We start from the raw sequence: 17,368 nt of genomic DNA on the forward strand, positions 1-17,368 counted from the left end.
TGTTTTCGGGTTTCCTTGTTTGTGAAAGTAAGGAAATATGTAAATAGACGTAAAGAAATATACCATTAGTAGTAACGAGTTCCTCACAACTTTGTCCTTGGCACAACACTAGACCTCGGATGTTGCCGCACTAAAAAGTGGCCGTTGTAGGCGCCCATAAAAGGCAATAAAAGTCCCATTTTGAGCTCAATAAAATTCAGTCTGTCACCTTTCGGCTCAACGGTCACGCGAAGGTTCCCGCAAACTCCGCTTCCGGTACAGACTTTTCAAATGTGTTCAACTCTATTGAGTATCAAGTTTATTTAACTAAAGGTAGGAAGTAGGTAAGAAGTGAGGCTAACTGGGTCAAGTAAGGAATGTTCACAGAACAGTTAAACGAATGAAAAAGCATTCATCAGGTGTAGTTGTAGAGGCAGTACGACACAAGCACCATTTCCATATTTGTCGGTGTAAAGCTCCGGCGCTTGTCGCCATGTACTAGCTTATAGGCCGAAAAGGTGCGTTCCACATCCACCGACGTTAACGGTGGAAACTTAAATGCCGGAATGTCCGCAGGACGAACGTCGGTTGGTGTGGCTGACCCAGTTCCAGCTAGTACGACAGCCACTGACAGCAAGGTTTTAAATCCCAGGTTTCTGTCGAGTACATATTTTACTTTTGCGCAACACTATCCTTCACAGGACCTAATGGCACGGTGTCGATTCGCTTTTGTGCGGATGCACTATAGCAAGAGCATCGCAGAAAGCTTGTCTGGATGCCTCCAGACGCGCGATGCCGCCGGCGATGAAAGCGTAGTTAGCTGAAATGCACGCGAGCTCAGCAGGAATCTTTGTCAACTATAAGATGTCTTGGGCGCGTGTCACACTATCGGTCTCCTCCCTCGAGAACTGCTGTATAACCGCGCATAAGTTCATAAAAGTTCGTGTGGAGGTGCTCAACCGCTCTCAGCCACGTGCCCCAACGCGTCAAAATCGGTTCGGGGGAAGTAGGGTGTCGGGTAGCCTGTCTTTGGGGGCCTCACCCTTGCAGAGGCCTTCAGAAACACCTTCTTTACGGGTGAGATCAGCTTATTCATGTCTGTGAAATTGTTCCTGATTTCATCTGCAACACGACGCAAAGCGTGCGCGGGACAGGTGACGTGAATCAGTCTGGGATAGAATACTTTTAGCAATGTTGTGGCACGATGCATATATGCTGCAGCATCAATGTAGAGAAGCAACACTTTGCCATGCGTAACTCCAGATGGATACAAAACTTTCATAGAATCGTTGACAAAGTAAGCCACCGTGTCGGTCGCCGTTTGTCTTTTCCAGTAGCTTTCAGGATATCAAATACGGGCGGCTGCTTTGATCTGGATTTCACTTTCCGACCGCCATGTTTGCTATATATCGCCCATATGCATCCGTCGTCTCGTCCACCATAATCCAGATGCAGGACTCTCCTATTTAAGAACGAATGGTACTCAGTACTTCTTCGTACGTGGAACGTTTCAACCCAAATAACATTTTTGCAGCGTCGACTCGAACATAATGTTCGTCTTGCAGTACTTCTCCAAGAAAGTCTTGAAGACGGGGTTCTCGGGCTTTACCCACAGTATGTTTGCTGCAACAACTGCCGTACACAAATCGGCGTGCAGTTCACTCTTCCTTCCATCCTGAGCACGATCCTTAGGAAAGCTAACTTGTGCGTGGCTGTAGCAGCATGATTCTCTAGGCGAGATTTTTTCTCGCACGGGACCTGCAAATCGCGGACCGATCCTTACGCTAGACAGCGGTGCATCTTACGGAACGGAACTGCCGAATGTGAGCGCGCGGAAGCAAACTCTGTACTTACACTTGCTTTCCGCACGACTGACAGAGCACCACTCGTCAGTCAGTGGTGTAGCAGTGAAAACTCTCGATCCACGAATTAACCGGACTTCGCCTGGTCGTCTCTATTTCCCGCATCGTGCAATGCCTGCGACCGTCCGCGGAGCCCACGTTGCAATGAGTTGTGCTGCGTCCACGTGCCAGGACGACCGACGTCAATGGAACGCGTCGTTCTCGCTATAGTTCGGTTTTGCTCTTCACTTCTTCCACTAGCTCTGATGTTTTGCTCTGTGTTATTTTTGGCAGCGGTGAAAATAATGCTGTTTTTGAGACGGAATATATAGCACAACATTGTCGGTCGAACGCGTCCCGTCTTGTTCTTTTTCGTAGACAGAAAAAAAAAAAGAACGGAAAAGATGAATTTAGGCATTTTACGGGAAAAACGACGTTTTAGGCGCAAACGTCGAAATAGGCATTTATAGGCACAATAGGATTTTTTATAAGAGATTCATATAACTCAATTCGTGCTCCTGTATCGACAAGACGGCATACGGGTTCGTGGAAGAAAATCGGCATTTACCTGAAGATCCGAGGTCTACACATCACATATTATTTCTGTGCTCATGAGTATGTTGGTGTTGAACTCATTGCCACAGTGCTTACCTCTTTCTTTGGTAGATAGCTAGCCAGTTCAGCGTGTGCGTGGGAGTCGTTGTGGAAGAGCTCTTGCAGCGACCACTTGGGAGCCACTTGGGCAGTGCAGTATTTACCCCTGAAGATAAGCTGCGCCTCTTCCGTCTCGTCCAGCACTACTGTGTCCAAGCATTCGTCGAAAGCACCGAGGAAAGCCAGTGTCCCTTCTAAAAGACCATCCGTGGGCTTGCCTGACGAATCCACCACTGTCAAAGAAACGAGCTTTAGAAAATGATCGGTGACACAGAATAAAAACATCATAAATCGAGAGACTTAGACCCGGTTATGCATAAGCTCGATTTAGCTGATTTGCAGTTCGTTACGTACTCGAACAATCTCGCAGCAATCTGTCCCCATGCAATCTGTCCCCCGCCGTGACAGCGTTTTCCTTCCCCCCCATATAGAGCAATGGAAAACGGGAACTTTTCTACTTGAATGACCTCTACTCAAAACGACTTCTACTCCAAAAATGATCACCAGATCGCCTTATTTACAGGCCCTTTCCTCGGGCTATAACTGTCGTAGATACATAGATAACAAAGATATAGATAATAGATATAGATAAATAATAGATAACATAGATAGATAACAAAGATACCTCACATTTCCTAGAAGCGAAAACAAAGAACTGGTCGTGTACCTCGTACCAGAATTGTGCAGTAACTTGAATAGAGCATATAAGTTGCGTATCTTAAATGCTACTTTTGCGAGTAACTTGGTATCTTGCACATTGGCATTCAGGGCAACGAGGAGGCAGATTTGGCGGCGCCGGCGGCCCACCATATCTCCAGAGCCGTGCCCATTATCAGCTCCAACGGAGATAGACGCTTCTACTTGTCTACGTTGGTGTCACCCTTTGGCCCGCCAGCAATGGCTCCGTGACATCACTCAATGGTCACTCCTCCATGCAGTAGACCCGTCATTATCGTTTAAAAAGCCAGGTGATTTCCCTCGCAGCTTTACGTCACTTCTGCGGCGTCTACGACTCAACGTCGTCTTCACCCCTGTGGGTTAAGCTGGGTTACAGTAACACGGCGCTGTGCCTAGCTTGTCACACACCCCAGCTACGATCCTCCATATCATCGAGAACTGCGATCGGTGTATCAGTGAACGCCGGGTGTGTCGACGCCAACTTGAGCTCCTTGACCATAGACCATTCAGCTTGTCCAAAGTACTTGGCCCATGGAGCTCTCCTGCGCATCAGTGCCGGGCTCTTCGCTCCCTTTTTGCTTTCATGCAAGCCACTGGACCCCGCGAAGAGCTCTAAACAGAACTCCGACCTGTCGTCGCTTCGCGTTCATCATAGTTCATCCTCTCATATTAACCGCTGTGAAGTGGGGTAGGGTCCTGTGGCTACACTCACTGTTAAAACAGAACTTCACCACATAGCACGCTCCTAGCCAACCATCATTCGAATGATATCATTCTGTGTATTGATTTGTGGGAAATGGGAGGAGGCGCCTATCTGGGACAGATTATCTTGTCCCAGATAGGCGCCTCCCCCCTGTTTTGAACAAATCGGGACACAGAATGATATTATTCGGAATGATGGTTGGCTAGGAGCGTGCTATGTGGCGAAGTTCTATTTTAACAGTCCTCTTAAAAATGACTTCACCGCATAGCAGGCGTACGCCTTTTTTGTGACACTTATGCTGTTCATAATTGTCACAAAAAGGGCGTACGCTCCCAGTTTTCAACAAATCAGGGCAGATAACGATATCATTCGAGATGATGGTTGGCTAGGAGCGTGCTATGCGGTGAAGTTCATTTTCAAGAGTGTATACCACGCGGAAACATCCCGTGTCATCATCACTTCTCTTTCATTTATTGTTGTTGTTGGTATCTTGCAAATACTTTCAACGTTCAGAATTTAGTAATCTAACTTGAATACTTTTTTCAACAACTACTGGTTTTCCAAGTTACATCGCAAATATTTATCTATGCGTGAGACGGAGGTCGAGCGGAAAATCCTCTTTTGTCTTGGCAATGCGATTTGTGCTGTACATACGCTTTAGCGTCCAAGATATCCGGCCACACTCCTCTTCGGAAGGAGTAGCCTTCAGCGAGTTGGTTTTGGGGGCGTACACGAGGCGATGTGCTGTCCTGAAGGATGTGCGGATAAAGCTTGCCCGGTAAACCATTGACACCCTATCAGGCAGGAGAGAAGAAAGCCAAAATTCTAGAAATGGCGTAGCGAGATAATATAGTCATAGCTCTTTATGACGTTAAAGCAACGGTAAGAAGAAAAACGACAGTAAATTATGTCGTTTCTGTAGAGCACCTGTTCAGTATTAATGTTAATTAGTTTAAAAAAGAAAAGACGGGGCAGTTTATGGAAGAGTAATCTTCAAAAGTAGTTGTTCATGCGAGCTTATAAAGCTTTCTAGTAATGCCATTTTCAACTTCACCCGGTATTCTCTTCGCTAGCGAATTCCAACTGTGACGCCAGTGTATCTTGAAAGTAACCAGCTGCTTTAGTGCTCTGCATTAAATGCTTTTAAAGGTTGGATATTTAATACTCCACTCGGTTACTTTTTAGCACGGTACTCAGCAACTCAACTTAAATACTATTTGTGAGTATCTTGTACAAGGCTGCCTCGAGCACACACTGTTAAAACAGAGCTTCACCACATGACACACTCCTAGCAAACCACCATTCCGATTGATGCCATTCTGTCTCCTGATTTGTAGAAAACTGGTGGCGGGGCCTATGTTGGACACATTATGCATGTCCAAGAAAGGCGGCTCTTTTTCAACACATCGGGATACAGAACCACACGGTGCTTGGCTAGGAGCCTGTTATGTGGCGAAGTTCTATTTTAACAGCGCAGGGCCTGCTCCTAGAAGAACTGCACTCTTAAAAATGAACTTCACCACATAGCACGCTCCTAGCCAACCATCACCCCGAATGACAACGTTCTCGCCCTAGATTTGTTGAAAACGGGAGGAGGAGCCAATTTTGTGCCCATTATGCACGGCACAAAATAGGCTCCTCCTCCCGTTTTCAACAAATCAGAGGCGAGAACGTTGTCATTCGGGATGGTGGTTGGCTAGGAGCGCGCTATGTGGTGAAGTCCATTTTTAAGAGTGTGCCCTCGCTAAGACAGAACTTCACCGCATACCACGTTGAAGGCCGATAAATGCACAGAATGATACCGTTATCACTCCTGAGTTGTGGAAATCTCTGGGCGTACGCATTTGGTGACACTTAACATATCCGCAAAAGTGCCACAGAAACGCGCACGTCCTACGTTATCAGCAAACGATGTCATTTGGGATTGGGATTTGCTGATGCGGTGAAGTTATCTTTAAGAGTGACGGACGTTCTCTTCCCCGAAGGTCCTTATGCAGAACGACTTACAGGAACTCGCAACCTCGTGCGTTTCCTTGAAGAAACGGGCCTCGCGGAAAGACCACTCTATAGTGCACATCTCATCCACAGTGCACCTCCGTCCCATCAGTATCGTTCATCCTGCCTATGCCTCACTTTGAACTCATCAACTCTCTTGTCCCTTTGTCCTCTCTCTCTCTCTCTCTCTCTCTCTCTCTCTCTCTCTCTTTCTTTCTTTTTTTGCTATAGTCGTGACGATTCCCACACGTGTGTGCCCCCCTCTCTTTAAGTTTAAGCCTCGTTTATCTAAAAAAACTACGACACTCCTCTGAACGAAACTTTGCATTTGGGACATTGTATAAAGAAAACAGAAAAAAAAAACACGGAGACACGGGAGACACACGCACAGTTTCACGTGTCTCCGTGTTTTTTGTTACTTTGTTTATTAAAATGTCAGTATACCAACTACCCCAACTTAGAACTCGTGACTTGCATTTGAGATCTGCACTTACATAGCTTACAGCCGCATACAGCTGAATCACAAAATCACTAACCCGCCTCAGGTTCTTTTACAAAGCAATGCCGGAACCATACTGGACTCGTGCTATATTTTTTTCTGGTACGTAGACATACGTATTGTCTACGTATGTCAGCGCACGTCCTTCAAAATACGTACCTCCGCTTCTTTTTAGTTGTTAAAAAATAATCCTCCTTCGATCTATAGGCTGCAACAAAGAACAGCTTATCGTCCACTTCAAACCGGTACGAAATGACAGATATAGGCCGACGTTTCTCTGATTGAACACACATCACCTACACGAACTAAGTGACTATCTCGAAAGGAGACTACTGTAAAAATAGAGTCGCATTTCGAGGGATTAGAAAGCTTGCAGCTGGTGTCATGGGAGAGATGATAGACACGAAAATAAACAGTCAGAAGCAGTTCCTCTGTATCTACTGACACGCAGCGGCTGGGAGACCATCCACCATGCCCCATTCTAAAAGCAGATGTTACGGCGAACTCTACTGGCAGTAGCAGTACAAAAAAGCTTACGTTGGCTTCAATGTACTCTGAACGCATTTCATTGGCCGTTCCGTTCCTCTCTACACTCAATTCAGCCCGGCAAACCTATTTACAACACTTACCTACCACACTATTTCAATTTAGACATGCTTCTTTCACCTCAACAATACGGCTTTGTAAAAGGTAAATCGATGGAAATAGCATTATTAGACACAACGGAAGCTATTAAACGGAACATTAAAAATATATTATTAACTATGGGGGTTTTCATAGATTAACCAAAGCTTTTGATCTAGTTTTATCATGACTTGCTTCTTCACAAATTTTATCGATACGGAGAGCGGGACATACCACTATATACCTTAATAAAGAGCTACTATTTAACAGGAAGAAGCCAATATGTCAACGTTCAACAAATTAACTCGAACACCAGGAGCACTTCGTTAGGTGTACCTCAAGGGTCGATTTGAGGTCATTTCCTCTTTCCTGTATTCATCAATGATCCGCCTTCCATTTTAACCTGTAAATCAGTCCTGTACGCTTATGACACCTCCCTCTTTATAACCATCAAAGGCGTTGATGAGTTATATAACATTGCAAACAACGTTATGCTTCAACTATCCTGTTGGTTAATCCAAAATAAACTCATAGCTAATTTCAATAAAACAACGTGCATCATTTTCCACCCTAAAAATAAACGCCTCACAACAGAAAATAGAAACCTACGATTTTTCGATAGGTCCATACATATCGGAATCACCATTGATCACAAACTTTTCTGGGAAAAACACATTGATTCATTATGTAAAAGTATCTATTCTTAACACACAGTATTATTTAGGCTCCGTGACATATTTCCTTTGTCCTCACTACTTATTGTTTACCACTCACTGATTCATTCGAGAATATCATACTGTGGGCTTGTCTACGGCATAACCTACCAATCATCACTACACGATCTCCAGGTAGCCCAGAATAACTGCATCAGAACCATAATAAAGATTAGACGCAATGAAAGCGTCCGGCACCTGTACCCTCTGTTAAACATTTTACCTGTGGGTAAACATGTGACGCATCGCGCTTTGTTACTCACGTATAAATTACTACATAACCAGGTTTTTACGTCACACATCGACATCGTCTACAATACTAACACTGCATTCACTCGATCATCTCACCTGAATCTTCTCTCAGTACCAAAATGCAGAACAAAGTATGGTGTCTTTCGGTTTATTTACTTCTCATCGAAACTGTGGAATACTGTACCCGAAAATATAAGAAACACAGCTACATTTCCTTCCTTTACAGAAATGCTCGATCATTTCATTCATAATACGTAATGTTTTCATAGAAATTTTGATCTAGAAATGTGTTAAATGTTTTCTAGTTCATTGTTACCCATGTTAATCGTAAATCCTGTATCGTTTTTGTTATTCTATATGTTAACTGAGTTGTCTCTTTCCAAGATTTGTAATCATCGGGGGTCCCCACACTAGTGGATAACAACGGGACCCCTATATGTACACTCTTAAAAATGACCTTCACCACATAGCACGCTGCTAGCCAACCATCGTCCCGAATGACAGCGTTCTCGCACCCTATTTGTTGAATACGAGAGGCGGAGCCTATTTTGTCCCATTATGTACGGCACAAAATAGGCTAGGTGGTGAAGTTCATTTTTAAGAGTGTATGCTGTAACCTCTTGTATAATTTTGTGTTTGTCAAATAAATCTGAATCTGAAACCACACAGCGCTGCACGAAAACACGAGTGCTTTAGTTCATTAAAGTCACTTGAGTGGACATATTCACTTATTCGGGGTTAATTATCGTTCCTGACTTGAGGAGAGAGCAAACGGAAAGCCTTTTGCGGTTTTAGCCTTTAACCCTTTCTTCTCAACTCGCATGATACCATTTCATTCTGCACTTTCAATTTCTGATTCTGATTTTTCTGATTTCTGATTCATTCTGAACTTAACCGCATAGCACGCTCTTAGCCAACCGTAATCTCGAGTGATATCGTTATCTGCCCTGATTTGCTGAAAACGGGAGGCGTACCCCTTTTTTTGTGACAATTATGAACAGCATAAGTGTCACAAAAAAGGCGTACACCTCCCTCTTTCGATAAGTCAGGGCAGATAACGATATCATCCGAGACAATGGTTGACTAGGAGTGAACTTCATTTTTAAGAGTGTGGCTGTACAGCCGTGACGCTGCCCACACGAGTGCACAGTCAGAACAGAACTTCACCGCATAGCACATTTTGCGCCAACCACTGCCACGAATGATAGGGTGAGTGGAAGAGAGAGAGAGAGAGGGGCGTACGCCTTTTTGTGGCAATTATCATATATCGAAAGTGCTACAAAAAGGCGTACGCCCCTCTCACTCTTCGAATCAGAAGCGGCAACCCTATCATTCGTGGCAATGGTTAGCGGACAACGTGCTATGCGGTGAAGTTCTGTTCTGAGAGTGCGGAGTCAACACGGCAAGCCGGAATCGTCACCACCTCCTCGTGGCAAATAACTACACTTCGAAATACAGCTACAGCGTTTGAACATGAAAGAACTGATGTTCTGAGGCTGGAACAACATAGAAGGGACAAACACATACAAAGCCTCAATTTGCCTAAGAAACTAAAGATGAAAGATGAAAGTCACTGAAAAGGTTAGCCAGCTGTAGGACTCGAACCCACATCTTCTGGATTGCCGGTCCAGGGCTCTACCGATTGAGCTAAACTAACACGCCTATTCAGCGACTTCCAGGATGCGTCATCTGAAGGGACAAACCAGCCACTCTCTCTCACTCATCAATTGGTAGTCATCATTTGGTACTCATTTGGTACATCAGTTTGGTACATCAATTGGTACTCATCAATCATCATCATCAATTGGTAGAGCCCTGGACCGGCAATCCAGATGATGTGGGTTCGAGTCCTACAGCTGGCTAACCTTTTCAGTGACTTTCATCTTTCATCGTTAATTTCTTAGGCAAATTGAGGCTTTGTATGTGTTTGTCCCTTCTATGTTGTTCCAGCCTTAGAACATCAGTTCTTTCATGTTCAACAGTTGCCGCCTGCGACAATCCCGTCGTATGAATGTGTGTATGAGCGAGCAAAAATGTAAGAGTGAAAGAGGATGAGTGAGAGAGAGTGGGTGGTTTGTTCCTTCAGATGACGCATCCTGGAAGTCGCTGAATAGGCGTGTTAGCTTAGCTCAATTGGTAGAGCCCTGGACCGGCAATCCAGAAGATGTGGGTTCGAGTCCTACACCTGGCTAACCTTTTCAGTGTCTTTCATCTTTCATAGCTACAGCGTTTATCCCCTGATTTGTTGAAAACAGGAGGCGTACACCTCTTTTGTGATCATTATGCAGGACACAATTGTACCAGAAAAGGTGTACGCTTCCTATTTTCGACAAAATAAGGAAGAGAATGATGCCATTCAGATGGCGCACAGAGTGCTATGCGGGGAAGTACCGTTTTTAGAGTGTAGGGTATTACTCTTCTTCATTATGGGTAAACTCTTAAAAGGAACTTCACCGCATAGCAGGCTCCTAGCCAACCATAATCACGAATGACATCGTTGTCGCCCGTGATTTGTTGAAAACGGAAGGCGTCCACCTTTCCTTTTTTTCTTTTTTGTACGCGGTACAAAAAGGGTACAAAAGCGGTACAAAAAGGCGTTCGCCTCCCGTTTTCAACAAATCAGAGGCAAGAACAATGTCATTCGAGATTATGGTTCATTTCTAAGAGTGTAGTTATTTGTCACTGAAACGTTCATCACGTCACCAGCTAGCACTTGCAAAAAAAGAACTGAGTGCTAACATCAAGTTTCAGCAATTTAGCAGTTTTAGTCTTAGTCTTGGTTCACAGTACACTATAAAAAAATTCCGTAATTTTACTGCATGCACAAGTGACTGGTAACCCTGTTGCCGGCCTACGTGCCGCAACCTTCAGAGTGTGGCCAGGCGGGCATCCTCTGGAAGAAACTTTGCGACTACAAGATGACTAATTACCTAAAATTTATTACGCTTAGTCACTCTCCTTAGCCCCGTTAGCCCCGGATAACTTCTTTAATCTTGACTAATTCCATGGGAGAGACTCAAACACATTTTATTCCGTACCTTATTCACTCCTGAGTTTTGCTTGAATGTTTATATTTTTATATATTTTACTGTTACTGTTACCGATATTTTTACTTTTTATCGTTCTTTATGCAATTTTTACTGCTTTGGAATACCTTTCCATTCTTTGCAAGTACACACGTTCCCTTGTGGAGTTATCGATGCTACCACCGACCGTTAAGAGGTTCGTATTACGCGCCTCATATACACCTATATACGCTGAGATGCCGGAGTGTACAATTTCTTTTCCCCCTGTCTCCCTTGCCCTTTGTGTATTAAAGCTTCATTGCTGGTTCGTGAGTCTATCTGTTCATCTCGTCCTGTGTTTTCCCCTCAAACTAAAAGGCAACGTTAATATCAATCTTGTTAACTAACTTTTTAATTAAGGAATTCCGTGCAAAAGCGAGATTGCAGATTGAGAGATTGTCCACGTTGAACACCATTCCACGTTTAGAAAATCCTAAAACACGCACGTGCGCTAAAATATCCATCCCCGAATTTCGGTATGCAAATGAGCCGAAATCGAAAAAGCGCACTTGAGGAGCGCATCGCCCACGCCGACGGAGGCTTATCTGGGCCCAAAAGCGATTTATCTGGCCAGCTGAGCGGCATCCGCACCAATTATCTCCACCGCTCCAAATCACGTGGCCTTCTGACGTGCAATAAGCGCTGTACTCCCCGCGTTCTCGGTCGACGGGTTTCGGTTTCGTCCATTTGCATATCAAAATTCGGGGATCGATACTATAACGCACGTGCGTGTTTCAGGATTTGTTAAGCGTGAAACGGCTTCCAACTAGGATAGTCTCTCAATCTGCTCTCTCGCTTTTGCCCGAAATCCCCTAATTAATTAATGAATTTTAGGCAATTAGGAACCTTGTAGTCGCAGACTTTCTGAGAGAGGATGTCCGCCTGGCCGTAGAACTCAACTGCAAAAACAACATCTACGCTGCTCTCATAGTTTTCGTATAAAGATTCTGGTCAGTCTTATATGACGCACCCCGTATATGTTGCACAGAATCCGTTTGGAGTTCACACTGCACAATTCCAGACTGTGCTTTATCAGTTTGATATCCCTTTAATGTATGGGTCATTCTTTTCGCTCATCGAATAAGTGCAGTGTGTACTCCAAACGAATCGTTTGTAATGACTAGGTTACGGCACATATGCCAGTAGCAGAGTTGTGAGTAAAATTACGGATTTTGTTGACAGTTTAACCAGCATTTGGTAGAACCAGGCCATAGCTACTGATTTGTCACAAAAAGGCGTGCGCTTCCCGCGTCATTTGGCATAGTGGTTGGCTGTAGGAGTGTGTTATGCGGTCAAGTTCCGTTTTTAAAGAGTATATCGGAACGCATAACAAGATCTTCGAACGTTCATCTTTTCGCAAACCTCCTTGTCGGAGGCGATTTAATTATGTAACGCAAGTACTTTCAATGTAATACCTATAGAGCCCTTTTAATGTCTGTGTTGGCAATTTATTTGGAATGTTGTACTTGTTGTTGCTGTTGTTATTTGAAATGTAGAAGTGGCTGTGATATTCAGTTTTTTCTGTTCTATACCTTGAACTTTCATTAATGTAATTGCATGTATCTTTATTTGTACATTGTTCGTATTGTATTTGTCTTGTATTGTATTCTATGCATTTCCCAACACCGCAGCTGTTGGCCAGATGTAACGCAGGGAGGCTGGTCCTTGTCGCGCACATTTCAGTTGCTTTTTGCCCAGTCCCCCCAGCATCATCTTTTGGTGCAAAAAATAAACTGAACTGAACTGAACTGAGATATCAGCCATCCATCACGCCGAATGTAGTTTTGTTATTCGCCACAAAAAATGCGTACGGCATATGATTTCCACAAATCAGGAGGAATAAAGGTCGGTATCATTCTCTGCGATGGTTGGCCTCCAGCGGGTTATGTTGTGAAGCTTAAGAGTACTTTTCTTGCTTGGTGTCGGCACGCTGTTCAGACAGGATTTCACCTCATACCAACATTCCGAATCATGTCACTCTGTCTCCTGTCCTCAACAATTAAGGTGACAGAACTGTATTATTCGAAATTATGGTTGGTATGGTTCGAAATTATGGAAACGTTTTGTGTTGTGAATTCCCGGTTTAACAGCGTACTCTAAAAAGTGAACTTCACCCGAGAACGAATTGTGTGCCGAGCATTGCGCCGAGTGTTAGGGCTATGGCTTCCCATTTGTCGAGAAACTCGTTTATGTGACATTATAGAAATATGTTAAGTGTTATAAAAAGGCGCACGGAGCCATGTCCTACAAAACGGGGAAGACAACCGGAATCGATAAAACGGCACCAGCTCCCGCGTGGCATAGTGGCTGGGCGATTTCATCTCAATTCAGGCAGGGCTGTACCCTTTGCATCCTCGATTTTCTTTACTCTTTTATATGTGGTAGCTCTGCCTTTATTATGAACAGGAGCGTTGTTTACAACTTCCTGAACGAAATAGTTCGGCAGAAAAAAAATCGAGAACGTAAACGGGTAGAAAGCGCTTTTTTGCGATTTGCGTTTTTTCGCAACTTTGACGTCGCGTATCCCCGCCCAGGTAAGAGCAATCGTCCAAATATTTTTACTACTTATTGACTATACAACAGGCTTTCAAGCCAGAGGACAGTTCCATCTACTGACGTCTAGAAAATTTCATACAGAGGTCGCAAAAGTGCTCCGTCGTCAGTTTAGCGCGGTCTTTGATAGGTTATTTCTCCACCTTCTTTTTAAAGTATGGCACCGCGAGTTATACCATCGGAAAGCTTAAGCTCTTCTCTTTCTAACGATGCCTAGAACACATGTCTAGAGCCTTTTGTTAAACTACCGCGTACATTTCAATCATAGTAGGTATGAGAAAATTGACGAATTTTGCGTGGCTCTTGTGCAAAAAGGCCATCTTCAATTTTTAAAATAAAATGTGTGCTTGAAGAACAATACATGTGCTTCCTAATGATACAAAATTTAGGCTGCGTAAACGCTCCGTACATAGGTTACGACGCCCGCAAACTAACGCAACTTCGTAGTGGGTGCGTATGGTGCTCCGGGTGACAAATATCCGTGCATGACACACTCAGAGCTAACCTTTACAAATGAATCGTCGTGAACGCCACCACACTTTTCAGTCGCTCTTCATAACTTTCTCAGTCTGCTTTAGCACGATGGTACGTAAAGTGTAAAGAATTACGCTATACACTGTCAGATTATGCGACGCTATTGCGTGTCCGTGGCGCTTTACGCTTTATGTTCTTTACGTTTCTTTCTGTCTCTCTTTTCACTTTGGAGATTTCGGCCCTTGTGCGTGGCCACGTAAGGTCATTTTCATTAGTGAGGGCCTCGGCGTCACAACAAGATAAGGTCAACTGTCGCCGCCTCGCGAAACCACCTAGGTGCACTAACAAATGTGACCTTCTGGAAGGATTTAAGGTTACTTTGAAGAAACGCGCCGTGGGAACCGCAGTCCGTCGCCGTTTCTTTCCGAGGGGAAACAAACTCAGACGAAGGAACACACACATACACAAGCTTTGACTGACTTTGACGCGCCTTCTTATTATAATGCAATTATGCTATCAAACTACATGGACCATCAGCCATTACGGCTGCTGGAACTATGTTAGCGGCTCTGTTGTAACCTTTGTTTTCAAATAATATACAAATTACAAACTTTCGTTTCAGTTGTCAGCCGTGCATTGACTGGTACGTAAGTGGGTGCATGCCTAAGGAGGCTATGGGATATGACACGATCGGTCAGAAGTAGGGTAGATTACGTGCGCGGTAACCTGCGTACGGAGCGTTTACGCAGCCTAAATTTTATATCATTAGAAAGTTTATGCATTGTTCTTCAAGCACACATTTGATTTTAAAAATCGAAGATGGCCTTTTTGCACAAGAGCTACGCAAAATTTGCCAATTTTCTCGTACCTACTATGATTGAAATGTTCGCGGTACTTTAACAAAAGGCTCTAGAGATGTGTTCTAGGCACCGTTAGAAAGAGGAGAGTTTAAGCTCTCCGATGGTATAACTTGCGGTGCCCTACTTTAAAATGAAGGTGGAGAAATAACCTGTCAAAGATCGCGCTAAAGTGACGACGGAGCACTTTTCCGACCTCTGTATGAAATTTTCTAGACGTCAGTAGATGGAACTGTCCTCTAGCTTGAAAGCCTGTGGTATAGTCAATAAGTAGTAAAAATATTTGGACGATTGCTCTTACCTGGGCGGGGATACGCGACGTCAAAGTTGCGAAAAAACGCAAATCGCAAAAAAGCGCTTTCTACACGTTTATGTTCTCGATTTTTTTTCTGCTGAACTATTTCGTTCAGGAAGTTGTAAACAACGCTCCTGTTCATAATAAAGGCAGAGCTACCACATATAAAAGAGTAAAGAAAATCGAGGATGCAAAGGGTACAGCCCTGCCTGAATTGAGATGAAATCGCCCGGCTAGTATGATAGTTTTCCACGCCGAGACTGGGAGGTAACACGGGTTCGGATCCTGTCACCGGCTGAGCTGTCTGAGGTTTTCCCTGGGTTTTCGGATGACTTTCCAGACGAATGTCGGTACACTTCCTCCTGAAGTCGGCCCAGGACGCAAGTCTATAGACAGGCAAGCTGGTGGATAAACTTCATGGCAAATAAGCCTGAGCTCTAGGCGAAGACGAAGACGAGACGTCTCCCGAATGAACGTCACAATAAAAGTTCATTAAATTACACATAACTTGACCTGCTTTCTGGAATTGGAGTTCGTCGCCTCTGAACAGGATACGAGCTTATTTTTATGTATACACATTATGCATTTAAACGACACATTGTTTTCGTCTTTTCTCTCCATCACCATAAACATTTCCGAAAATCTGTAGCCAATACGATAAATCAGGAGGCATTGTCAGATGGGAAGGGCAATCGGAACTACGACCTCACTGTTCTGAACAACCTCTCTGTGCATCTCCTTCCAAGGCGTTGACCCTTGAAGTCTTCAAAATAGAAGCGCTCAGCCGCACTATATTCTAACTTGGAAATTCCAGATGACGTACTATGTCTGACGCTTGACCTACTGTACCTACAAATATGCAAGCACCTACTCAAAATGCATGTACGGAATCCTGTATTATAATGACTCCCAGTTATAGGAGTGAAAAGAAAAGTAGATAGGAAAGGCTGTGGTGGAGCTTACGGGTGGGTTTCGTCTATGAATAAAGCTTCTACATTCATCTGGCTTGCCTTATATTCCTTCCTTCGGAACAAAGCTTAGTCGAAAGCTAATGGATTACTCGGTAATTCGTTACCCGAAGAAAGTAATCATACTACTTGAAAAATTTTCTTGTCTGAAGACTAATCGATTGCTCGCAAAAGTATTCGAAAAAGTAATTTATCACTAGTAACGCAATTGCTTGTAACGACTTCCGTAAAAATCTGGAAAAGAGGGTATCGGAGAACGAAGGAGCGTCGTGACGCAACGTGGTCCCTGGCACGTGACTCGTGACGTACAGCGGCACATCTCAAGGAGATATAGGCACCGTGCAGTAGATTTTTCTTTCGGTGCCAGCACCCCCTAGAGACAAACGCGCCATAAACGCTTGGTACCAGTCAGCGTGAAGCAGCGTTGGGTCAGTTTCGACATTCGAAAGCAGCAACTCATTTGAAACTACCTACATCCAGAGAAAAATAAGAAGAAAGCTATAATTCTTCCTTCCAGAATATGTGAAAAGATGGTTAGGAACAACTTTTATTTTAAAATAAGACTTTCGTGCAGAGCCTGTACACGATGAAGTTCAAGCTCTGCACGAAAGGCTCGTTTTAAGGTTTTAAATAAAGGTTGCCCCCAACCGTATTCTCCTTATTGTTGTACTTCACAGAAACGCGGGATTTTGATATCGCCTTCATCGGCTTTGTTGTAACTCCCGGATATGTGGAAAGGGATGTGGAGTTTAGTGACCAGTTGAGCACTTAACTGCGGACTTATAAAGCAGCAACAAGCATGAAACAATTACAAAGTACGTCGTCCTTTCGGCAGGATGAATAAATATGATGGACTAAAATTAAAGCTTCTGTGTGTCACGCACCAGTAATCATCGCATATACTCGGACCCAAATTTTGCGGCTGTAATGCAGGGGGAATACTTCTATCAGGGAACAAACAAAAATGCCTTATCCTGAAGGACCAACATATGTGTGAATAGAGTGCCTCAAGCTGGGGAACTAGTGTTGCTATGACCGGTAATCGGAGTGCGTGGGCCCTGCTCATCCCACTGTTCTTGCTTCTTCTTCAACCAGTGGACTCATCGTCACGTTGCGCCGTCTAGTTCAGAGAACAGCAAGAAACAGAAAAAGGGTAATTCCTCAGTGCGATCCTCGGGTACGGGGAGTCTAATTCCGGTCAAATGGGAACTTAACTTG

At 44.1% G+C, this 17,368-nt stretch overlaps 1 protein-coding gene across 1 annotated transcript in view; it reads right to left on the reverse strand.

Annotated features, from left to right (window-relative positions):
- LOC135375313 (nose resistant to fluoxetine protein 6-like) overlaps window positions 1–17,368 on the reverse strand; it is an 85,328-nt gene that overhangs the window by 55,270 nt on the left and 12,690 nt on the right. Inside the window, exon 2 of the mRNA XM_064608054.1 lies at window positions 2,472–2,707. Coding sequence (XP_064464124.1) covers window positions 2,472–2,707 — 236 coding nt within the window. The remainder of the gene's footprint in view (window positions 1–2,471; window positions 2,708–17,368) is intronic.

The sequence above is a fragment of the Ornithodoros turicata genome, unplaced genomic scaffold, assembly GCF_037126465.1.
Source record: "Ornithodoros turicata isolate Travis unplaced genomic scaffold, ASM3712646v1 ctg00000850.1, whole genome shotgun sequence".
NCBI classification, from domain to species: Eukaryota; Metazoa; Arthropoda; class Arachnida; order Ixodida; family Argasidae; genus Ornithodoros; species Ornithodoros turicata.